The 26,787-nt window shown below is 45.2% G+C and overlaps 1 protein-coding gene across 1 annotated transcript in view; it reads right to left on the reverse strand.

Annotated features, from left to right (window-relative positions):
* Nucleotides 1–293: 293 nt before the first annotated feature.
* LOC147641506 (GRF-interacting factor 1-like) overlaps nt 294–26,787 on the reverse strand; it is a 32,137-nt gene continuing 5,643 nt past the window's right edge. Inside the window, exons 2-4 of the mRNA XM_086784285.1 lie at nt 2,145–2,221; nt 1,117–1,204; nt 294–1,010 (exon numbers count right to left, since the gene is read on the reverse strand). Coding sequence (XP_086640411.1) covers nt 540–1,010; nt 1,117–1,204; nt 2,145–2,221 — 636 coding nt within the window. The 3' untranslated portion in view covers nt 294–539. The remainder of the gene's footprint in view (nt 1,011–1,116; nt 1,205–2,144; nt 2,222–26,787) is intronic.

Here is a 26,787-nt window from a genome sequence, read left to right on the forward strand (position 1 = left end):
TTTAGTTGAGCACATACATTCCCACAGCCCTATATTAATATGGGTAGACATTAGACGTGAACTATTCCAATGGTCTATCAGAGTTTGTTTTCCTTTGATTGATGATATTCTTACCTGAATCATCACTTACCTCACCCACATGGTTTAAGGCCACTCAAACCACATCATATGTCACCTTATAATACCAAAAACACTTTAATCACACTAAAGCACAGCATTTCAAGCATGCCTAGCATCAACCATTGCTGCCCCACAAAAAACACTCAAGTACCAACTTTTTAAGGCAAACAAAAAACCCCACAAAATCTAACTCATTAGCCCAAAAAACAGAATCAACATCAAATTTTGGCTTTCTTCAAGACAATCAAGCATATGCCAGCTGCAGTTTGCTGGCAACATCCAAAACTTTTAAATCGTGTCAAGACACAAAGCTGCAAATACTTGGAGTTAAGTTTAGCACATGCTACAAATGACGGCAAGAGAGAAGCCACATCACAACCGTGTGTGGCAGCACAAAATGAACTGCAAAGAAATACTTTTCAGTTTCCTTCCTCTTCAGAACCTTTTAAATAAGATGTCTCCGACTCCTCTGCAATATGCCCAGCACCATTGCCTCCATTGCCACCACCTGATGTGCCATGGCCAGCTTCTGTGGCTGATATAACGTCTGACTTGGCCCCTCCACTTAAACCCCTGCTCGCCTGTACACCATTGCCTGTGTTCCCACCACGACCGAAGTCAGGGAAGGCCCCAGAAGTAAGGGAATTGTTCCCTCCCATGCCCGACTCAGAGGCCATACCACTGAGAGAGTTAGTGCCCCCTGAATTCATTCCGTGCTGTGCCTGCATTGCCTGCTGCTGCTGCTGTGCATGATGCAGTGATGGATACGACTGCTGGGTATATTGAAGAGAATTCCTCGCAGCCATGAATGACTGCTGTGCCATCTGCTGCTGTGCTTGCTGATGAGCCATGTAGTGCAATCCAGGCTGCATGACTGCAGCTTGAGGAACCTGCCAGGAGAATCACGAAAAACATTCTTGGAGGTCTTAGTGCATATTTACTTGAGCGAATTTGCCTCATCAAGAAAGTCAACCATAAGAACTAACTTGAGCACACCTGTGCTGCATGAACAGGGGGTGGTTGAGGCTGAGAGTCAGCAATAGCAGCCAAATACATAAGATTTGCCTGCAACCTTGCTTGATATCTGCATTGAAAGATGGTCAGTGTCAACTTTAACAAACACTCTCAAAGTTTTTTTGGAAGCTATTGCATTAACAACCTGAAAATTAAACAAAAAATTGGCAGCAAGATTTGGTCGCAGTGCCCCCACAAGGCAAGAGCTTCAATGGCAAGGTGAAATGCTAGGACAGATTACAAAAAGGGGGGTACAGAGGTTACACTGAACAGAGGAAGTTGAAGATGGGAAAATTCCTTTATACACCTGGGAAGCTAGAGTGCAGCCAGGAAGACCAACTTGATGTGGTCGGCCATACTGCTTTAAACAATGGGCCCCATCAATACCCCCTAAAGGCTGGGCACTTTCCGAAGCCGCAGCTGCCATTGTAAGCCCACATGCATCCTAGGCCTTGGCAAGCCATGTTCGAGCTCATGTGAGATGTCCACCCTGAATGAACGTCTGCAATGACAGGCCAGCTGCTCAAATGGTCACATTGGTACTCCCATGATGTCACATTGCTCTGCCGCACCCGACCCTATCACAACCATCTGATTGATCTAATCTATGTCAGGTACTGAGTTGCTCAAATTGGTTTGTCTCCTCATGAAAGGGCTTGTTGGAACATTGATTCTTAAGATACCCTTCAAGAAAGCTCTCTGCTATCAAGGAACTTGAGCAGGACGGATTTGGGAAATTAAAAGGTCATGTGCATTAGCCACACTCCCATGTGATGGTTACACACTGCCACACTCAAACAACGCTGCTCTCTACAGTAAATGCATATGTACAAGAAGGAGAACCAGAACGGATTAAAATGTCATGATAAACTGGACATATCATCATAATAAAGCTACATGTTTGCAAGCATTTTATGAGACAAACACATCAATGTACAAGGCAGTACGGATGCAAAGCTCTCAGAAACCTAAGAATTATTCCCCCAATAAAAATGATGATTAACACTTACGCTGCACACTCGTTCAATTTACCGAGGTTTTGATTGTCCAGTATAGCCAAGATCAGCTGTTTATTTTCATCCAAATACTGCAGTAAAACCAAAGCCAAATTTCAGAAAAACTAAAATTATTATTACCTGTTTAAAAGGTTCTAAAATCCATGCACAAAAGATGAGTACCCTATGCAAACACTCAATGCTGGAACCAGACCACCTTGTGTGATCAATGAGAGAAGTAACCATAAATCTTTTGCACCTTAGCAAAGTCTCCAAGATGACAATGGATGTGTTGGAAATCAATGCTCCACCCTAGTCATTGTAACTGCACAGGTGCCAGCTGGCTGTGTTGTAAGGCCCCCTTTATGAAGAAAGGGGCTTTTGTTGGACCCCCCGGGCTAGTATCATCTCGCCCTTGTGGTGAACATGGTGGGTGTCATGCCCCATGGACACAACACCCCAGGTAACGATTCCAACAGCAAACCATAACGAGCATTTATCTCGGGATCTCCCAAGGGATTTGGTAGAGGATTCCCCCAAGCCTGTGATCAATGAGAGAAGTAACCATAAAGCTTTTGCACCTTAGCAAAGTCTCCAAGATGACAATGGATGTGTTGGAAATAAATGCTCCACCCTTGGCATTGTAACCGCACAGGTGCCAGCTAGCTGTATTGTAAGGCCCCCTTTGTGAAGAAAGCTGCTTTTGTTGGACCCCCTGGCAAGTGTCGTCTCGCCACTGTGGTGGACATGGTGGGTGTCATTCCCCATGGACACAACACCCAAGGTAACGATTCCAACACCAAACCATTACGAGCATTTATCTCCAGATCTCCCAAGGGATTTCGTAGAGGATTCCCCCGAGCAAGGTCAAGCTTCTAACACATAGTGGGCCCGGCCCACCAGCCACTCCGAGAGGCGATCACCAGGTTCTACCCTCTGTAGATACGATAGGTTGACCATTGTGACATGCAACAAAGCCTTCTTTAAACCTGAGTTTATGCAATCAACTTTAATTAAGAGAGAAGAAATGAGAGAGAAGATAAGAGTCGACACCTGATTGGGTCTCAATCACCCATTGAACGGCCCCCCCTGCAAGCAAGAGTTTATTACTTTGGAGAACTTGTACAATGGTGTGAATGATGACTGTGGACTGCCAAACTCAGGACGAGGAAGACCGAACGCAGGCTGAACCATATGCTGACCGTAGAAGACTCTATGAAGCCACTTATGCAAGTCCAGGTATGTTGAGGATATGCACATATGCTGGCTGAAGATGAGAGAGGATCTTCTATGCTGCCTAGGGAGCTTTGAGTCGAGCTGCACCTTAAAGTTGGTTGATGACAATGAAAAGAATGAGGAGGTGTCAAAGAACACCAAGCATCCTCTACGAGTTTCTTGAAAGTCAAGAAGCTTCTCTAAAGAAGCTAAAAGAACCAATGCATAACAAAACAAGGGACCCACCTAGCCTAAAGGATGAAGATCATTATTTACGCTATGACGAAGCCCTGAGAGCTACAAAGGAGTTCTGCTCAAATTGAAAGGATCTAATGAAGAAACCACATCACGATATCTTGGATATTGCCAGAACCTTAGCAAAGAAGGATTCTATATATATATACCTAGATGAATCCAGGAACATGCCCAAATTCACCTTTTAGGAACGTGCATGTTATATACTCATGGTAGTCAACCCACAAGACTATATAACTATCAACTCCATTATGCATAGTATGGACTAGATACTACGACATCCCCACTAACGTCCTCAGTGCCCAATAGTCGGTGTAGAACTCTGTATCAAGATATGCTCTGTTGATTCACCCTTAGTCGACTTCAAAAAGACTTCCAAGTCAAGATGGAGAAGACGAAATAAGGCCATACAAGAGGGACGAAACAAGGAATATTCTTAAGATGCTAATTCCAAGGGGAGTGATCAAGAAGAGTACTTGAGACAAGTCCTCTTGCATTTTAGAAACTACAAGAATGAAAATCCTAATGTATGTACCCCAAGACCAAAAAAGGAGAGACCATAGGAACCAAGTGTATCCTATGATGGACCTAAGGATACTAAACAGAGATGTGTTTGCTTGGAACTATTCAAACCCAAAGGGAGTCCCTCTAGAAGTTTGCTAGCACACAATTCCACTCGTGCATGGTGCTAGGCCAGCCATACAAAGGCCATACACATATAATGAAACCTATTCGAAGACTATCAAACACACTCATTGTCATAGGTTTCATATACGAGATAGAACACCCAGATTGGGTATCAACGGTGGTCACTGAACCAAAAAAAAGAATGGCAAGATCCACGTGTGCGTGAACTCGAAGAAGGTAAATGCCACCCTACAGTGAGAGACCACTGCCCTCTACCATACACAGAGCATGTGCTCCAAGGAGTAGCAAGGAAAAGAGGCTTACAGCTTCTTGGATGGATTCTCAGGATACAATAAAGTATCCATTGACCCAAATATCAGCATAAGACTCCATTCGCAAACAACATAGTGGGAAACATTTGCACATACCATTTGGACTCACAAACATGCCAGCTACATTCCAACAATTGATGTCCACTGCACACAAGGATTTCTTGCAAAAAAAGGCCTTCATGGACGACCTCTGTGTAAACTCAAAGTTGAGAAAATAGCATATTCCCTGTGTGTGGCAGGTGTTGGAAGGATGTCGATACTATAAGATGTGCCTAAACCCAGATAAATGTAAATTCATGGTTAGATATGGAAAAATCCTTGGACATGTAGTGTCCAAAAACGGAATCACCATTGATAAAGGGAAGATTTGAGTGATTGTAAAACTCGAAAGACCAGAAAGCCAGAAAGCTGTCCAAAGATTTATGGGGGACACGGGGTACTATAGGAGATTATCTTATGTACGTGAAAATCACAAGACTTCTATATGCTCTGTTTATATACCTTGTTTGGACAAAAGAATGCGAGGAAGCCTTACACAAGCTAAAACAAGCCTTAATCTCAACTCCAATATTGAGACCACCAAGGTGGGATGTGATCTTCCATGTGTATATTGATGCATCGGCCTATGCCATAGGATGCATATTAGCTCAACCAGGAGAAAACAACATAGACTTTCATGTCTGCTATGTTAGTAGACAATTGAATGAACCCGAAAAGAACTATATGACCACGGAGAGAGAAGTATTGTCAATGGACTATGTAGTTTTTAAAAAAATTCCCATTACAATTTGGCGAATAAATGTGTATTCTATATTGACCATCAAGCCTTACTCTATCTTGTGAACAAACCGTGCACAACGGATCGCATCATAAGGTGGTTATTGGTTCTTCTAGAGTTTGATTTTAATGTCTCAATAAGGAAAGGATCTACTTATGTCAGAGCCAACCATCTGTCAAGAATCTTGAGTGGAGAACCGCCAACAGGAGTGGAAGAAGAACTTCTAGACACTCCCATGTTCCAAATAAGTGTAGTGCCAAAATGGAGTTATGAAATTACTTAGTTCTTGAGCCACGGATTCCCATTAGAGGAGTCAATGTCCTTCAAAAGAAAGATACAATTGGTTAACACCGCAGCCCCATACACAATCATCTCAAGGGAACTTTACAAAAAAAAGAAAGGACGATGTCTTAAGACTGTGTGTGTGAGGATGAGTACGTGGATATTCTTAAACAAGCTTGTTGACAAGTGTCTAGAGTGCAACCACACACTAGTGGGGAGAAGAAGAGAGATGATAATCAACAAGATAATCAGCACAATATTAAAGGGATTGAGAAAGTACAAGATGTAGTGGAAGCATGAATTCATTATAGAAGTCTGTGAGCAAAGATAGCCCACTGTCTTCCTCAAAAACATTACCAAGATATATCATCCTGGCAAGGAGAAGTATGCACAGAAATTGAAGGCAAGGCAACAGGAGAAACAAACTCCTCAGATGCAATGAGCAAAACTAGCCCACTATCCTTCGCTGCAGGAACATCTCCAAAAGAAGTATCCACAAGATCACTGGCTGCATAGCACCCAAAAGTAGAAACCATCTGTCGATCACTGGCATCACCATACAGGTCACAAAGCAACTGCCACACATAAAAAGTAGAAGCATCATCAGGAGCATAGATGAAGTGTCGAAGAACCGAATCCTGACAATTCACGAGAAGAAAGCCATAGATCTGTCCGTCAGTCTTCCTCCACCGACACACATCCTCCACAGAGGCAAGGTTCGGCAAGCACCGATTCTTGTACGAGAGAAACTCCATCAAACCATACTCCCTGAGAATAGACGTAACCTGCAACTTCCATGACTGAAAGTTACCACCATCCAACTTGTCTGCCTCAGCTAGGAAATAACAAGAGAGGGGTACGGGAGCCAAATCTGAAGTTGTCATCATTGATCCAATCAATAGGACCAACCCTCATAAAATAAAAATTGTCCAAATCAAAAAACGCTGATATAGGGCCCTTCCTCACAACAAAACGCAGCCCTAAGAGGCTGGACAGCACCCGAAAATCCTCCTATAGCAAAAAACGCAAAAGCTTCTGTCGACTATACCTCCAGCCTTGAGGTCACCAGAAGAGGGAAGCAAAAAATGCAGATTTGATATAGAGAGAAAAGGCAGCCACACAGGGCCTGGGAATATGCTGTAAGAGGGTGCAAGAGGGGAAGGCATCAACTAGGACTCTACCTTGGATTCTCCTCAAGAAAAAAATTGCACAATCTCTGAAGAAGAAGTGTCCTCCACAAGTACCAAGGGTGCCACCAAAGCCCGAAACACCACAAACGCCCTTTGTAAAAGGGAATGACCACCGGAGAGGAAAACGCAGCCAAAGAAGGGCTGCTGTCCTGAAAAAACAGGCCACCTATTTCCCAACTCCACGTGGAATGAAACGCTGATCAGAAAATTACCTGATGGCTGCAAGTGATGAAGCCACTCTGAAGAGGAAGTGGTCAGCAGATGTTGTCCAGAAAACACAGCAACAAAGAGGCTGCAAATCTGAGAAAAACGCAGAGGAGAGGGTGCTGAAAATAGGGCTGAATCTGGGGCAGCAGAGGAGTCGCTGAAGTGGGAGCAATGATACCATGAAAGAGTGCACAGAGCGGAAGCAAAGGGGCACTAGAGCGTGCTGAATAGAGAGTGCAAGAGAGAGAGAGAGATATGGAGCAACTATGCTGAATATATTGAAGCAAAACAGTCCCAAGCAAAAGACACAGATAGTCTCATAAGTGAGGAGCAAAATATGTACAAGACTGAATGAAAAGTGAGAGGCCAGCCCCACCTATTTAGAGGTGAGGAGGGCTGGCCGACTGGAGCTGAATAGGTTGGCCGACTGGGAAAATACCAAACAGGCTGGGAAAAATCCCAGAAAAATATGTAAAATAGGGGTGGCCAGCCCACAATCAAGGGCCATGCAAAAGGGACCAAAAGGACACCAGAAATGGGTAGAAACTGGGGATGAATGTGCTAACAATGGGATGGTACAAACCGCCACTTAAGATTGAGGACAAACTCGTCCCAAAAAAAAGCTACCATACTTAATTTGGTGTGGACATGAACCCACTGGGTCCACCAAGGAATGGCCTCACCTTCCAAATACCAACTAGCCAAGATCACTCTGTCAGTATCACTTTTTCTACTTGCGGCAAAACATGCTTCAAACTAATGCAACCAGAAATAAAGAGTTGTGGGATCAAGTTTACTATTATACTTACTGAAGTTCATTTTCTCGGGAAAATGACTCGCAGAAGCCGTTGGTGTCATTCTTGCGTCCAAAGCCGCAAGGTACCTTCCGTGTTCCTCGCGTCGCCTGGCGTCGTCTTGTGTAGCAGCACGGGCTACTGCCGCATGGTCTTCCATCTGTCGAATCTCCATTGATCGCATCTGCAACTCGAGCACCGAACTTGGCTACAGTCGTACCCCTTCAAAAGGCTCATGTAGTAGAGGATCTGGAATCTGGGAAACGGAAGGAAGAGAGAAGGAGACGGAAAAAGAGGTACAGGAGAACGGGTGCGCTCTTCCAGGGGCCAGAACATCATCCGCTAGAACATCTCCTATACACTCATGCTTGCCGCCCTAGAAGGACTACCTAGTGCACTTTGGTCCCAAGGTTGTCATTCTCTCTCATCGTCGTGGCTCGCCATAGCAGGAAAATGCACTTTCTTTTCGGAGTGCAATCTGACCATCCACTATGCGTGTGGGAGACTTCCGGAGGCTGAAAACCAACCGTCCTTCGTGGGACAAGAGTCACACCGAAAGGGGATGGTCCACCAGAGTCTAGAAACCAACCACACAAGCGAGGAAAAAAATCTTTCTTTTTTTCTGGTTTTTCTGGCTGAATCTTCACACTTGAAGAAGGCTCTGATACCAATGTAACATGCAGAAGCTTCGTGGTCGAATCGGTAACTTCAATGCTCAAAATTTCACAACGAATATAACGCACTGCGAATATCAGAGGGCTGTGCACCTCCTGCAGCCAGCCCACCAGACTACCAGTAGCCAAAAAGAGGAGTAAAACCTGTCGGACTGCACCTTCTGTAGTCAGCCCGACAATGTGCCCCTATAGAGATAAAGCCTGTGCTGCAGCTCTGTGCGCCATCTGCAGTCTGCCCGTCAGCCTCTACAAAATAAAGAAGAGCGCGTTCAGCCCTGTGCGCCTGCAGTCCAGCCCACGTGTTCGTTGCAAGGAGAGAGAGAGAGAGAGAGACACATGTGTGCTACAGCCCGACCAGCCCCATCTTTTCCAAAAGAAGCCCCCCCCACGTGCAATTGCAGCCGACCTTGCTTTTCCCCCATTCCGAAGTGTATCTCTGCAGCCACCTGCCTTTTGTTATTGGGAAAAGCACACACGTCAGTAGATGCAGCCGACTTCCCCCAAAAAGAGCATGGGGCCCCCATAATAGCATATGGCCACGGTTCCTTTCCCAAAGGGGGGGGGGGGTGTTCCTTTTATTTTTAGATGTTTTTAAACCTTTGTCCCCTCCCCCCACATGGGGTTGTGAAAAAGGTCCTTATAAAAGATTGCCCCAAACTAATGCCATTCACACTGTCTGCCCTATTCCCGTGCACACTTGCATAAGGTCAAGAGAAAAACACAGGGTCGTAACAAGAGATGTCTACTAGTATGTCCAAGCATGTTGGATTTGCCAAAAAGTGAAGGTTCCACACTTGAAGAAGGCCGGGTTGCTACAGCCTTTGCCTATCCCCGAGGGACCTTTTCAAGACATCAGCATGGACTTCGCAGGTCCTCTTCCGACAGCTATAGGGACCAGGAATACACAAGGTCTAACCATTGTTGACCGGTCCACAAGTTTTGCATGCTCATTCCGTGCAAGCAAACGGGCACAACAAAACGCATCGCTCGCTTGTTCATCCGCCTTTGGTATCCAGTTTGTGGTTTGCCACGGATAATGACTTCAAATAGAGATCCCAAGTTTACTTCTCATTTTTGGAGATTGCACTTGTCTAGTGCATTTCATCCACAACCAAACAGTCAGACAAAGATATACAGTCAGCTAGCCTTCGATGTATGCAAATCGTATTGCCATGACAAGCAGTTAAAATGGGAACAATATCTTCCGTTGGTGGAGGCAATCCTCAACAACACTCACTCATCTAGTATTGGCAAGACTCTATATGAGGTAGCATTTGATTGCCGTTTTGTTGGGTTTTATGCTGTGTATGCACCCAGGGGAGTGCTAGTGATCATCAATAGGTTACTGGGGCACTTTTTACTTCAGTTAGTGGAGGTTTTTTCCCCCAGTTTAGCTTAGTTTCACTTATAAAGGTTTATAAGTGATTTGGTCCACCTTGCACTATTTATGACCGGACCATGTAGACACACTTTAGGTCACATCTTTTATATGTGGCTATTGTACTTCATTTTATCATTATCAATATATGAGCAAACGTGTTCCCTCTCTCTCACTCTCACGTTTCCTATTGGTGTACCTTCCAAAACCCCAACCCTAACAGCTCAACCCTACATTTTGGTATCAGAGCTTGTTCGCCATCAGCTGCCCATACAAGTTCGCCTGCCCTGTCCGTACAGGCCCTCGTCATCAGTTCGCCTGCCCGTACATCAGTTGTTTCGTACCCTGGAGCTGTCCGTACAGCTCGCCGTCAACTGCACGTACAAGCCCTCGCCGACAGCTGTTCCGTACCCTGCAATTGTCCGCACAGCTCGCCGTCAGCTGCACGTACAGGCCCTCGCCAACAGCTGTTCCGTACCCCGTTCTGTACAGCAGTCTGCTTCGTACACTGGCCGACCAGTCTGCTCCGTCAGCTGCCCTCGCCATCAACTGCCCGTACAATCCTGCACAGACAACTGTTCCGTACAGCTACTCCGACCAAACTGTTCCGTACTGCAGACAGCAGACGAGTACCTCCGTACACTGTTCCGTACAGCTTACAGCCGACCAGTACCTGCAAAATCACATGGGTAAAAATTTACAGCTTTACATGTTTTGAAATTTGGGCATTTTCTCTGTGAGAGTTTTTCTGGCAAATACAGGGAGGTTTTCTTGCAAAGAAACCTCTACAAGCTTTTTGCACGGCTTTGGGTGCAGAAATTTTGGGCATTTTTTGGGCATTTTGGCACAGTGTGAGCCACTTTTGTTGCTCTACTCAGTCAGTGGTGCATTGTTTTGCACATTCAGAGGATTGAGAGTGCAAGCATATTTGGGTCAGTTGTACTCAGTGGAGTACAGTTGCTTTCAGGGTTGTTGCTTTTGGGTTTTTTGATACACAGGTACAACATTGTGCACTGGCATAATGACAAATCAACAGCAGAGTGATGTGTTCACGTACTTGTCTAAGGAAGACAAGCTGGATGGCATGAATTACTGCTTGTGGAGTTTCATGCTGAGAAATGTGCTCGTGGCAAAAGATCTTTGGGATTTTGTTAGTGGTGATGAACCACGTCGAGGTCCATTGGCTCCAGAGACTCCTCCCCAAGGGGGTGTGGAAGAGGACAACAGGCACAGGCACCAGGTCAGCCACTGCCTGTTCAAAGAACAAATGCTCAGAAGACATGGGATGCCAAAGATGCACAAGCCTTATCACTTATTGCATTGTCAGTACAGAGGTCTATTATACCTCATATTCGTTCAACTGGCTCTTCACGGAATGCATGGGTGACTTTGGAGCAGATGTATGCTGCTCGTAATGAGGCACGGATCTCATTTTTTAAAAGAGAGCTGGAAAATCAGAAGATGCATGAAGGAGATGATATGTCTAGCCACTTGAACAAGCTGCAGGATTTGAGAGAGCAACTCATCAATGTGGATGAGATTATTCCTGAGACAGCTTGTATCCACCATCTTAAACTCTTTGCCAAGATTCTACTTGGTTTTTCATATCTCTTTGAACCTCAGCATGAGGAATGCTATTGAGCCCCTAAAGTATCAGGAACTTGTTGCTCTCTTGTTACAGGAAGAGCAAATCAGGAAGAACATGAACATGAACATGAACACAAGTGCTGAACAAGCATTTGTGACAAGTCAAAAACGGAAACGCAAGTCTCAGCCAAAGAGTTCAAATCAGAATTCAGGTGATGGTGGTTCATCTCAGGATACCAAGAAAGGTGATGGACAGCCCAAGAAGAAGGGCAAATGCCATTACTGTAAGAAGCCAGGTCACTACATCACAGAGTGTAGGAAGAGGATTGCCACAGAGAAGGCGAAGGAATCTGGGATGTCTGTAAACGATGCCTCTAAAGCTCCTCCGGAGATTGCTTCCTTTGTTGAAGACAGGGATTACTATTTCTACAAATGCAGTTATGATGCCTCTTGGTCTTCACAGGCACTCAGTGTGACTGAGCATGCATGTACTTGGTATTTTGATAGTGGTGCTTCAAAGCATATTACATCTCGCAGGGATTTGTTTTGTAATGTATGCCCTGCCCCTGTTGGCAAGACCGTTCAGTGTGCCAATAATGCTTCATATCCAGTTTGTGGCATTGGGGAGATTCAGCTCACAGCCATTGATGGCTCTATTCTTCGCCTTACAGATGCCTTATATGTACCAGGGATAAAGAATCTGTTGTCCATTTCTTCTTTAGCACAGTGTGGTATGCAAGTCAACTTTGATGATGACAAATGTAAACTGGCCTTCAGAAAGCAAAGGGCGGTGGAACAAACATTTGCACATAAAACACTTCAACACCATTGAGGACCTAGAAAAGGAAAACAAACAGGGGGAGCTAGAGTGCTCCTGCAAAAAGTACACGGACACCGATTGGCCCCAAATCGCAGTGGCGCCCCTTGCGGTATTTCTTTAATTGATTATCAGAGCTTTGATTACAATATAAGGCTGGGAACTCAGCCGTCACAGTAGAACCCTTGAAGCCTGCAAAGAACCTGCATCTGGCTTCTTGTCCACTCGGCATCCACACACAAGTCCAGCCATTGTTCATATCAAAAGACTCTCTCACATTGAGTCTGCATACAGAAGCTTTCTCCCATGATCAAGGCTGCCACAACCATCCATAGCCTCTCACACTATGAACAGCATCACACCCTGACACATCCAGTGCTTCTGCATCACAACACAGACTCCCAAACTGTCTCTCAAAAGAGAACTCGTATCACAGCACAGCATACCATACAGTTGACACACCTATACAAACCCTCTCTACCATCCAAGGGTAAATCCATCTCTGTCATGGATTCCCTGTCCCTTGTCCTATCAGTAGCAAGGCTGTACCAAGCATGTGTCCACTCCTGTACCTTCTGCCTGCATGTGACCTATCTCCTGGAGAAACCCAAAAACATGTTTCCTCGCCAACAACGGCATACATCTAGTTACCTGTTCCCTCATGAAACATCTGGCAACATAGAGATGCCCATAGCTGTAGTTCCCACTGTTCCTTTCTAGCAAGAGAAAACAATCTGCTCCATGAGCACGCAGCCATGCGAGCTTGCTTCACTTCCATGCCAAGAAACATAACCACATGTCCTGTACTTGTAGCCAGAAACCCAAGTACATTGCTGAATTTGCAACCAAACAAAAACAGCCCATAAACTATCCCAAAACAGTCCTGAATCCAAAGCATAGAGAAGCTGAAAGTCCCATCAGTTGAACGCCATCGACATGATGTCTATGTTCATGGAAAACCAGCCCCTGTCCACCTTTGTGTCCAAAGAAACCAACCCTTGTCTACTTTTCAGCAGAGGGAGAGAGAGAGAGAGAGAGAGAGAGAGAGAGAGAGAAGAGTCTTGAATCTCTGTTCTGTAGCACAGCCAGCAATCAGCCTTTGACTTTTCCCCCATGAAACCAGGCGCCTGTATCTACAGCAGCAGCCAGTCAAGGAAGCTTAGCCCATACACAAATTCTTCCAAAAACAGAGGTGCAGCCAGATGCGCAGACCCCTGTGGTTGTGTTACCAAGCCTGTACTCAACGCTGCCCACCCTGTGATCAGTGCAGCCTGCCTGTATGAGCTTTTCTCCCATGCTTGCAATCAGCCGCCTGTTTTCAGAAAGTCTCTCCACGCCAGCAGCCTGTATGCGCCCTGTTTCCAGAAAAGCTCTCCTCTCTCATGCGCTGCCCGCCAGCCTTCCTCAGCCAAGAAGCACACCCCTCCACAAGAGTTAGGCGCCTCCTCGCTTTTTCTGCCCAACAGCCCCTCTTTTACCAAAAAGCTCACACGTGGCCCCAAAAATAGCATAAGGGCCACGTTTCTTTAATGAAAGGCTTAATAAATGATTTTAAAGGTTTTTAAACCTTCAAAGCTAAAATCTCTTTGCCCCCTTTCACACATGGGGTTATCCACACATGGGCTTCCATCTTCACTCCCACCTGCTGCCATTCACACTGTCCACCATGTCCCCGTGCACATCTGCATCTTGTCCAGAGAAAAACACAGGGTCATGACATACCCCCCTCTTGAAAAATGGCAAGCGTCCTCGATTGCACTCAATGGCACAGTAAAGCATCTCATGAGTAAAGATACCCCATATGGCAAAAACAATGGCCTTCCAATGCATCTGGATGATAGAACAATCATCCTGCACAATAAGCCACACTGTCCTCTTGCTTGTTCCTTCAGAACCTACAGCAAAAGTCTAAAACCAAATAGAAAACGTTAACTGTGTTAGCCAAAAACAAAACCATGCATCATTCTACATATGACACACATATGCATTCGCAAACAATATGCTCCTCAAAATGTTCTACCTACTCCAAAGTAACAGTCTAAGGGCTACTCGCAAGCCTTACGCCCATGGGCATCCCACAGGACCCACGACTGATGGTACAACATGAGCATATGCAAGCACTCAATGCATCCAAACACTACATCTACCAAGTACTTTCCCACATATGTCTCATGGCCATCCCGCAGGAGTTACACCCAATGGTGCATCCATGAACATAATAAAGCACTTGATGTATCATACCAACATACATGCAGCACATGACAAAATGCAGAGTATTTCCCAATGTATTCTCAATGGTACCAGGATCCAATGGCACCAGAATACAAAAATACCTCTACCTCAAAAAGTGAATGCATACATGCACAAATAGAATTCGATCCATATTTCCATGAACCAAACCAACTCTAGGACTGCTCGCAAGACTTATGCCCTCCATAGAGTTATCCATAGTTGCAGTTAGAGTTCAAGGTGCGCGCGACTGTGAACCATACTCAACCATCATCTCATGTGTCTAGAACACAATATCATAGAAGTCCCATAAGCAGATGTACTGTCAGCCTCAGTACCTTCGGGTGAATACAAAGATGTCACCAAGCGACTCCTAGATAACAACTGAGCCTGTCTGTAACAAGGGAGCGGAGGTGCTACCCCCCTCTTGAGCATCAGGCAATGCTCGAGACCTATGCTCTGCTGAACCTGAATGAGCCGTAACTAGAGTCGACTCCAACTCATAGGCATCAAGATAAAGCTGCAAATCCTGAGGTGAATCTGCTAAGTCACCCTCCTCCATCCACTTCGCATCCATCAGTGAACCTCCTCCATCCACTTCGTATCCATCAGTGAACAGCTCTTGAACTTCACAGGATAGCGACGGGAAACCTTACCCTGTACCTTTCTTTCCTTAAGTGCCAGTATATGCTCAGGAATAAGAACCTCGTCAAGTTCCTCCACTTCCATCTGAGCCTCATCTGATACATCCTCAGGCACCCAAAACCTGCTTGCACTCCACCCAAGTGGTAAGCACAAGTCCTCGATGAAGCATAGTAGATCACCACTGCTAAACATAGAAGGAAATTGTCTTCCGAACCCATGAAGCCTCTATGAAGATACCACCGGTGACAAACTGTCGAAAGCCATAGCCTTCAACGCATCTCCTGCACCATAACACTTCAATTGCTTCTTGTTCCTGGCCGACTACTTCTTGTCCTTGGTGTCTTTTCTCCGGGGCTTCATCTTCAACTCTTGCTCTTCACCTCATATAGGCAAAGACACAAAATCCTATACTGTGTCCTACACTTCCTTTTCACTTTCCTCATGTTGAAGCTTTTGATGTGACTCTCATGAGACAACCACGAGCTCACCCCCTTAGGAAAGTTGGCGATTGTCCCGACCAAAGCAACCACGGACTCGCCTCCTTGAGAAAGTCGACGATGTGCCCCGGCAACGGAACCTTGTAAACCGGCCTTCAGAAAGCAAAGGGCGGTGAAACAAACATTTGCACATAAAACACTTCAACACCATTGAGGACCTAGAAAAGGAAAACAAACAGGGGGAGCTAGAGTGCTCCTGCAAAAAGTACACGGACACCGATTGGCCCCAAATCGCAGTGGCGCCCCTTGCGGTATTTCTTTAATTGATTATCAGAGCTTTGATTACAATATAAGGCTGGGAACTCAGCCGTCACAGTAGAACCCTTGAAGCCTGCAAAGAACCTGCATCTGGCTTCTTGTCCACTCGGCATCCACACACAAGTCCAGCCATTGTTCATATCAAAAGACTCTCTCACATTGAGTCTGCATACAGAAGCTTTCTCCCATGATCAAGGCTGCCACAACCATCCATAGCCTCTCACACTATGAACAGCATCACACCCTGACACATCCAGTGCTTCTGCATCACAACACAGACTCCCAAATTGTCTCTCAAAAGAGAACTCGTATCACAGCACAGCATACCATACAGTTGACACACCTATACAAACCCTCTCTACCATCCAAGGGTAAATCCATCTCTGTCATGGATTCCCTGTCCCTTGTCCTATCAGTAGCAAGGCTGTACCAAGCATGTGTCCACTCCTGTACCTTCTGCCTGCATGTGACCTATCTCCTGGAGAAACCCAAAAACATGTTTCCTCGCCAACAACGGCATACATCTAGTTACCTGTTCCCTCATGAAACATCTGGCAACATAGAGATGCCCATAGTTGTAGTTCCCACTGTTCCTTTCTAGCAAGAGAAAACAATCTGCTCCATGAGCACGCAGCCATGCGAGCTTGCTTCACTTCCATGCCAAGAAACATAACCACATGTCCTGTACTTGTAGCCAGAAACCCAAGTACATTGCTGAATTTGCAACCAAACAAAAACAGCCCATAAACTGTCCCAAAACAGTCCTGAATCCAAAGCATAGAGAAGCTGAAAGTCCCATCAGTTGAACGCCATCGACATGATGTCTATGTTCATGGAAAACCAGCCCCTGTCCACCTTTGTGTCCAAAGAAACCAACCCTTGTCTACTTTTCAGCAGAGGGAGAGAGAGAGAGAGAGAGAGAGAGAGAGAGAAGAGTCTTGAATCTCTGTTCTGTAGCACAGCCAGCAATCAGCCTTTGACTTTTCCCCCATGAAACCAGGCGCCTGTATCTACAGCAGCAGCCAGTCAAGGAAGCTTAGCCCATACACAAATTCTTCCAAAAACAGAGGTGCAGCCAGATGCGCAGACCCCTGTGGTTGTGTTACCAAGCCTGTACTCAACGCTGCCCACCCTGTGATCAGTGCAGCCTGCCTGTATGAGCTTTTCTCCCATGCTTGCAATCAGCCGCCTGTTTTCAGAAAGTCTCTCCACGCCAGCAGCCTGTATGCGCCCTGTTTCCAGAAAAGCTCTCCTCTCATGCGCTGCCCGCCAGCCTTCCTCAGCCAAGAAGCACACCCCTCCACAAGAGTTAGGCGCCTCCTCGCTTTTTCTGCCCAACAGCCCCTCTTTTACCAAAAAGCTCACACGTGGCCCCAAAAATAGCATAAGGGCCACGTTTCTTTAATGAAAGGCTTAATAAATGATTTTAAAGGTTTTTAAACCTTCAAAGCTAAAATCTCTTTGCCCCCTTTCACACATGGGGTTATCCACACATGGGCTTCCATCTTCACTCCCACCTGATGCCATTCACACTGTCCACCATGTCCCCGTGCACATCTGCATCTTGTCCAGAGAAAAACACAGGGTCATGACAACAAATGCATGGTCAAAGACAAAGCTAATGCTTTGACCTTGATGCTTACTGGTACATTATGTCATGGACTCTATCAGTTGGATGCATTTCAGCCAGTGGATCAGTCCGCTTATCATGCATTCACTCTTACTCCAGCGATGGTTGATGCGGAGTTATGGCATGCTCGCATGGGGCATGTAAATTTTGGTAGTATTATGCTTATGCAGCGACATAACATGTTGACAGACCTACCTCTTATGGAGAAGCCTCCATATCACATATGTGAAGGATGTATTTTGGGAAAAATGCATCGGTTTTCCTTTCCACGTAATCAGGCTCTACGAGCAACTGCAAAGTTGCAGCTTATACACAATGATCTTTGTGGTCCCATGCAGACGAAGTCATTAGGAGGTTGCTTCTATTTTGCTAGATTTATTGATGACTTCTCTCGTATATGCTGGGTCTATCCGTTGAAACGGAAATCACAGGTATATGATGCATTTTTGGCCTTTGTAGCACTTGCTGAAACAAAGTCAAGATGCAAGGTTAAGACTCTCCGTTCTGACCGAGGGGGGGAATATGTGTCACATATGTTGAATTCCTTTCTTGAGAGTAGAGGTATCAAGCATCAGTATACTACTCCTTATACTCCACAGCAAAATGGGGTTGCAAAAAGGAAGAATCGGTCACTCGTAGAGATGGCTAGATGTATGTTAAAGGCAAAGAAGCTACCACATGTCTTTTGGGTGGAAGCTGTTATGTGTGCTTGTCATATTTTGAATCGATGTCTCACAAAGGCATTGGTTTCCATTACTCCTTTTGAGGCTTGGCATGGCCGCAAGCCTTCGGTATCACATTTTCGTACTTTTGGGTGTCTTGCATATGCACACATACCCAAAGAGTTGAGGAGGAAGTTGGATGATAAAGCCACAAAATGTATTTTTGTTGGGTACAGCCGTGAGAGCAAGGGCTACCGGTTATATGACCCACTGTCCAAGAAGATATTCACTAGTCGGGATGTGATTTTTGATGAAAAATCAGAATTATCCATGGCTAGTTATGATGCAAATCAAGCTGAAAATGATGTGTTTGAAGGCCTGCTACCTATGGAGTTTCATTCCACAGTCGGTGATCCAACCCATGAGGGTGCAGGGCAGCCAGCTAATCATGAAGGTGGTGCAGAAATTCAGCAGGAGATTGACCCAGAAGTTGAGCCAAATATGGAACAACAGGCTCCACAGGTCAGACATATACCTAGATGGTATTTGAGGACATTACAGGACAGCCATCTAGATGCTCCTCTTGCTGGCCGTACTCGTAGGGAGACAAGGACCAATGAGCATGCACACATCATGGATTTAAATATGGTTATGGCAGCCAGTTTACAGGATGATGATGAGCCTGATTCATTTGTGGATGCACGAGACAATGTGCATTGGAACAAAGCCATGTAGGATGAACTTGATTCTATTAAAAGGAATCAAACATGGGATTTGGTTGATCTGCCCAAAGGCAAGAAAGCCATCGGTACCAAGTGGGTCTATAAGTTGAAAAGACATGCAGATGGATCCATTGACAGGTACACAGCCCGTCTAGTTGCAAAGGGCTATGCACAGAAGAAGGGCATTGATTATGAGGCGACATTTGCTCCTACATCCCGTATGTCGACACTTAGGAGTGTCATTGCATTGGCTGCACATCGTGGTTGGGTTGTTCATCAGTTGGACATCAAGACTGCTTTCCTACATGGGGACCTCGAGGAGGAAGTTTATGTACATCAGCCCATAGGTTTTGCAGAACATGGTCATGAAGGGAAAGTATGCAAGCTGAAAAAGGCCTTGCAGAAGCCACTTTGTATGTAAAGAAAGAAGAGAAAGATCTGCTGGTCATCAGTCTTTATGTAGATGATCTTTTGCTCATGGGATCAAATGATGACAAAATTACAGCTTTTAAAGAGATACTGCAACAGACATTTGCCATGTCTGATTTGGGGCTCGTACACTACTATTTGGGCATACAGTTTGTGCAGGATAACAGAGGCATTGGGTTGTTGCAATCTCGGTATGTTGCTAAACTTCTGGAAAAGTTCAAATTTCAGGATTGCAAGCCTATCAGCACTCCTATGGAGCCTGGGATGAAACTGTCACTACAAGATGACAGTATTTTATTTGATGCCACTACATATGCTCAGGCTGTTGGGTGCCTTATTTACTTGTGTACTACACGGCCAGATATTCAGTATGCCGTATCTCAGTTGAGCAGATTCATGCACAGCCCGCGATTGTCACATTGGCAAGCTATGAAGCGTGTATTTCGGTATTTGCAGGGTACCTTGTCTCTTGGATTGCTTTATCCTGAGGGGAGTGACATGCAGCTATATGCTTACAGCGATTCAGATTGAGCTGGTGATTTTGATACCAGACATTCCACTAGTGGAAATTGTTTCTTTCTTGGCTCTTCATGTATTTCTTGGCTAAGCAAGAAACAGACCACAGTGGCCACTTCGTCTTGTGAGGCAGAGTACAGAGCAGCCTACACTACTACCGTTGAGTGCGTATGGCTGCGTCGTCTTATGACTGATATGGATATTTCAGTGGAGGAGCCTACACCTATCTATACTGATAGTCAGAGTGCCATTGCCGTGGCCAAGAATCCTGTGTTTCATGCTCACACGAAACACATTGAGATCACTTTGTTCGAGAGAGACTCCAGGCAGGTGATATCAGTCTGTCGCAGGTGATATCAGTCTGATTTACTGCCCTATAGATCAGAATGTGGCAGACATATTCACCAAGGCATTACCACGTCCGAAATTCGAAGCATTCCGCACTGCTTCGAATTTGTTCCCTTTTGGTGGATGATGTACAGTGATCACATATCACTCCAGGGGAGTTTGTTGGGTTTTATGCTGTGTATGCACCTAGGGGAGTGCTAGTGATCATCAATAGGTTACTGGGGCACTTTTTACTTCAGTTAGTGGAGGTTTTTTCCCCCAATTTAGCTTAGTTTCACTTATAAAGGTTTATAAGTGATTTGGTCCACCTGGCACTATTTATGACCGGACCATGTGAACACACTTTAGGTCACATCTTTTATATGTGGCTATTGTACTTCATTTTATCATTATCAATATATGAGCAAACGTGTTCCTCTCTCTCACTCTCACGTTTCCTGTTGGTCTACCTTCCAAAACCCCAACCCTAAAAGCTCAACCCTACACGTTTCTCGTCTCTTCTTATGAGGATGGTGTCACCATCATTGCAGGCCAACAAGTCCATAGAGACATTCTCCAATATTATTGAGTCCGTGAAAGGAGCACCTAACCAAAGCACAGGAAGCATACACCAAGCAAGCCAAGAAGTCTAGAAGAGATGTCAACTACAAGGAGGGAAATTGGGTATTTCTCCGCATGCAACATTGGTATCAGAGCATTAAGGCTCAGCCATCTAAGAACTCATTTGTCCCAAGAAAAGGCGCCCAGATCCATAGAAGAATGCAGCCAGGGTAGCATTTATGAGGTGGTCTGCAATAGGCAAAGCCAGAGGAAAGCATTGCCTGGGAGTTGTGTGCTCAAAGAAGCATACCATTGGCTCTCATATCAATTCCAAAGGAGGAGCATTATTCTCAACAGGAGCCCATAGTTGTGTTAAGGAAAAGGGATTGCATCATGGAGACAAAGTGGAACAAATGCACAATTCTCTTACTAGACTCAGAGTGGAATCAAAGGAATGACAGGGTTTTCAGTAAAGTGTCAAAAGTTAGTTAAAGTCAATAGTCCAAGGAGGAAGAATGACAGGTTTCCAACCCATCATCAAGTTTAGCAGGAGGGAATGTCACGTGCACAGCCATGGACATGGCTAATCTCATATTTAATCCCTAATTTAGGTAGCAGTCTTAAGAGTATATTTAGGGCACTAGCCAGCTCACGCACGTAAGTAGAAGTAGGTCCACAAGCATCACTCAGGCTCAGCCTATAACCAGTGTTGGGGTAAAGGCATAATGCCCACCCTTATAGTGTGTATAAGCCCATAAGTTATAGTACATAGTACACTTAGTACTTTTAATGTACTAAGTGCACTATGTGTACTAGTGCAATATACATGTGTGATAGGGGAGTCACACACTCAATATCATGAGTTGACTTATCCCCACAACTCTCTCTCTCTCTCTCTCTCTCTCTCTCTCTCTCTCCCTCCCTTGTTTCTCTGTGTATGTCTCCCACATGAATAACTCTAACCCTAATTCATCTCTCCCATTCAACTGGTATCAGAGCACAGGCAAAGGCAAGAGCAATTGAGGACTAAATTTCAGTCGCATCTGTTGGGTAGAGTCGTTGCAAAACCATACACGACTGGCCAATAGGCGAAGGCAGCAAGCAGGCGTGATCGAGTACCCGTAGCGAACCGTTAGTGCGAAAGGAAGGGCAGCATGAAGTACGCGCTATCCATCCGCCGGGCAGCCCCAGCTCTGCATCGCTTCACGGGCTCTTTCGCCTCCGTGGGAACCTAAGTCGACACTACCGCTTCATCAGCCCCCGCAGGAGCTTCTTGGGCTCCGTTGTTTTCAAAGCTTGATGTTGGGTGCTGGAGCTTCTCCGCCTTCTGTCCCTGCAAGGTCTAAGGTTTCCGAGGCTGAACAGAGCATCAGATTTCTGCAGCAGCACCAAATTCAGCACACCCCCCTTTCCTGCAACAAAAAATCAGAAATTACAAGGTATTCTGCTTCAATTTTTTTTTGGGATTTGTAATTGAGCAAGTACAATCATCAATTGAGCAGGTACAGGTGCCGAATTGCTCAATTTTGAGCAAAATTGGCAAAATTGGGTGACATTGGTCACAATCAGGATCAATTTGCAAGAAATTGGATGTCGAAATTTGGGGCTTTTGATGTAATTGTGCAATTAAGCATTCATACATGCTGTATGATGTGAGAAATCGCACATTTGGGCAAAATTGCAGCAAATTGCAGTGCAAATCAAGGGGCTTTTGTGCCAATACGTGTTGATGCCTGTCAAGCACTCAATGTGCCTGTAAATCAAGGGGCTTTCATGTATTTGATGTATATGTGGCCAGGGGGAAGCACTGTGAAGACTCTGGATGCCTTCATGTGCATCAATGTACCATGTATGATCAGCAATTGATCTTAAATCAAGGGGCTTTTCAAGATTTTATGCTTGTTGAGCTTGGCAAAGCAGCAGGCAAGACATTTATGCCTTGAATCCTAAAAATCAGCTTGCAGTCAAGGGGCTTTTGCCCAATTTCTGTTCGGGACTGTTGTATGCAGTGTACGGGACTGTAAAAGTCTGATTTTCACTCATTTGGACAGCCAGGAGAGCATTTATTGCTACTGTACCTGCTGGTACAGATTTGGCACAGCTTTGTGCAAGTTTTGGCATGGCTGTACACTGATTTGAGTGAGCAGAAGGTTCAATTTCAGCTGCTGTACTTGCCGGTACAGGTTTGGTACATCATTGGTGAGCACTTAGTACTGCTGTACAGTACTTTGGAAGGGCAACAGAGCACATTTAAGGTGCTGTCCTAAAACTGCAGCAACCAGATTTTGCTGATTTCATCACATACAGTGGGAGAAAAGTTGCATTTGTGCTTCCGCAGTGGGAGATAAAGCTTGGGAGAACAACTGTGAGCACTTTGTGTGCTTTTGGTGCAGTGTTTGCACATTTTGCAGGGAGTCGGGCATTGACAGGTTGCATATTGCTATGGCAACCACAGGTGAGAGCTCTTCATTGCTTCACATCAAGAAGCTTGAAGGCTCACATAACTATGATATTTGGCAAACCCAGTGCTATAATGTGTTGCTCCAGAAAAAGCAGCACAAGCCTATCAAAGAAAGGGGTGTAAAGCCCGCTTCTCTTACTGCTGAAGAGTGGGAAGATATGGATGAGCTGGCAAGATCTACTATCATGTTGTCTGTGTCAGACTCTTTACTTTTCAGCATTCGTGAAGAGAAGACAGCTTGGGGAATGTGGCAGAGATTGCAGGACTTGTATGCCCAGCAAAGTGCCTCAAGCAAAGTGTATTGGTTGAAGAAACTCATAGGTCTTCAGATGAAGGAAGGGGCGTCTATGGCAGCCCATTTAAATGAGTTTAATGGTATTGTCAGCCAAGTTATAAATCAAAAGTTGGCAATGGACGATGAGTTCAAAGCCACTTTTCTCTTATGCACTTTGCCAGAGAGTTGGGACACATTCAGGACAGCCACTAGCAATTCGAATGCTATGCTGTCATATGCAGATGTTGAGGGTGCTCTCCTTCAAGAGGAGATGAACAGGAAAAACAACTCTGTTGGAAAGTCCAATGCAATGAATGCACATGGGAGATCCCAGCAAAGGGGTAAAAGCCAAGAACGGGGAAGGAGCAAGTCTCGCTCCAAAAAGGACTTGGAATGCCATTATTGTGGCAAGAAGGGACACATCAAAAAACAATGCTACAAATGGAAAAATGATCAAAAAGAAAAGGGAAAAGGCAAAGACAAAGACAAAGACAAAGATGAAGCCAAAGATGTAAAGCCAAAGGGCAAAAGTGGAGTCAAGATTGAAGAAATCAATGTGTCACATGCAGGTGACAGTGAGGATGAGGTCCTATTTACGTCTTCACTTGATGCCCATTCACTTCTTACAGGTGGTCATGGTATGCACTCATGAATCATTGATTCAGGTGCCTCCTTTCATGTCTCAGGTTGCAGAGACTTGTTTGTCACGTATACTGCTGGCAATGAAGGAGTGGTTTATTTGGGTGATAACCATGCATGCAAGATTCTTGGCAGAGGTGATGTGAGGCTTGTGTTTTCAGATGGCTCATAGCTTATGCTCCATGATGTCAGGCATGTGCCTGAGATCAAGAAGAATCTGCTTTCTACTGGACAGCTTGATGATGCTAATTATGTTACCACATTTGGTCGTGGAAAGTGGAAAATTAGTAAGGGCTCACTGGTTGTTGCCAGAGGCTCTAAGGTCGACACTCTTTATTTCATGCATGCAGGTGTTTGTCACCATGCTAATGTAAATGCAACCGAGCTGCTGGAAATCTCTGTGGCATAGCCGGTTGGGACACATGAGTGTCAAAGGAATGGAGCAATTGTCTCGTTTGGGTTACTTGCCTTCTCTAAAGTTTTCAAGTTTTCAGTTTTGTGAGCATTGTATATATGGTAGGCAACTACAGTGCCCCCACAAGAAAGCTCTTGGACAGAAAGATGCTCAGTTAGAGCTTGTGCATACAGATGTATGTGAGATGCCTCAGCTTTCTTTGGGAGGGGCAAAATACTGTGTGTCTTTTATTGATGATGCCACACGCAAGGTGTGGGTCTATCCTCTTCGTTTGAAGAGTGATACATTCTCAGTGTTTGAGAAGTTTGTTGCTCTTGTTGAGAATCAAACTGGCAAAACACTGAAGGCTTTGCGTTCCGACAATGGTGGAGAGTATATGTCCAAACAGTTTCAGGACTTTTGTGATGCTAAAGGCATCAAGAGGGAGCTCTCTACTCCTTATGATCCTCCACAAAACGGGACAGCAGAGAGGATGAACAGGACCATTCAGGAGAAGGTCCGTTCTATGTTGTCACATGCTGCATTACCTCATGGTTTTTGGGCTGAAGCTGTTATGACAGCCGTTCATCTTATAAACAGGTCACCTAACACGAGGCTTGGTGGGAAAGTGCCAGAGGAAGTATGGACAGGGAAGCCTCCGTCATACAAGCACTTGAGAGTGTTTGGTTGCGTTGCGTACGTGCACATACGCAGGGAAATGCGCACCAAACTTGATTCTAAGTCTCACAAATGCATATTCCTAGGATATGGTGACAGAGGTGAAATGGGGTATAGACTTTGGGATCCCGTAAATAGAAAGATTGTACGCAGCAATGATGTCATTTTTTATGAAACATGCATGTATAAGGAGCCTGCAAGGCAACAGGAGCCTAGCAGAGTCATCTTTGATGATAATGGACATCATGGACAACAACCAAGAGCTGTAAATCAGCCATTACAGCAGCAAAACCAGCCCTTAAATGGTGCTGAAAATGGTCCAAATGGACAGCCAGAGATGGCAGAAAATATCCCTATGGATATGCCACAGTTAGAGGAGATACCGGGCATGATTTTTCAGCCTTATGGCATGGAACAGGAGCCACCAATGGGTGATATGCAGGCTGGACAGCAACCTGCAAATGATGGTCATTGGGTACGGAGGTCCACAAGACCCTCCAGAGCCCCTGACAGGTTTGTTCCAGGGGTTGACTACTTGATGCTTACTGACTGTGGGGAGCCCTCATGTTATAAGGAGGCTTTACAGAGGGCAGACAAGGCTCTTTGGGAGCGTGCCATGAAGTCAGAGATGGATTCTCTGCACAAAAATGGAACATGGAAGTTGGTGCATTTGCCTGCAGGCAAGAAGGTTTTGCCATGCAAGTGGGTATACAGGCTCAAAGTTGCACCTGATGCAAAGCCAAGATACAAAGCCAGGTTAGTGGCTAAGGGCTTCAAGCAGGAATATGGTGTGGACTTTGATGAGATCTTCTCTCCAGTGGTCAAAATGACCACACTTAGAGCTGTGTTGGCTTTGGTTGCACATGATGATCTGGACTTGATTCAGATGGATGTGAAGACTGCTTTTCTTCACGGTGATCTCCATGAGGAGATATATATGCAGCAGCCAAAGGGTTACAGTGAGTGGAAAGGAGAAGCTTGTATGCAAGCTGAAAAAGAGTCTTTATGGGCTCAAACAGGAACCAAGGGAATGGTATCATAAATTTGATACATTCATGAAATCTCAGAAATTCAGGAGAAGTGACATAGATCACTGCTTGTACACCAAGAAAGCTTTGGATGGCAGTCTATTGATCCTCATCTTGTATGTTGATGATATGTTGATTGCCGGGAAATCTCGTAAAGAGATGGATGCCTTGAAGAAAAGGCTGCATGAAACCTTTGATATGAAGGATTTGGGTGATGCAAATCACATTTTGGGTATGCGGATACTTCGGGACAGAAATCAGCATGTGTTGTATTTGTCTCAGAAGGAATACATTGGCAAAGTCTTGCAGAGGTTCAATATGGACGGGGGGAAGAAGACTAGTACTCCTTTGCCTCCACATGTGAAACTCAGTGCTATGGACAACCCACAGTCGGATAGAGACAGGGCTGATATGGCCAAGGTTCCGTATGCTTCAGCTTGTGGCAGTCTCATGTATGACATGGTTGCTACTAGGCCGGACATTGCATTTGCAGTGGGAGTGGTTTCTAGATACATGGCCAAACCTAGCAAGAAGCATTGGGAAGCAGTGAAAGGTGTCATGAGATACCTGAA

Source organism: Cibotium barometz, chromosome 1, assembly GCF_041138505.1.
Source record: "Cibotium barometz isolate CiBa-2024 chromosome 1, ASM4113850v1, whole genome shotgun sequence".
Classification (NCBI taxonomy): Eukaryota; Viridiplantae; Streptophyta; class Polypodiopsida; order Cyatheales; family Cibotiaceae; genus Cibotium; species Cibotium barometz.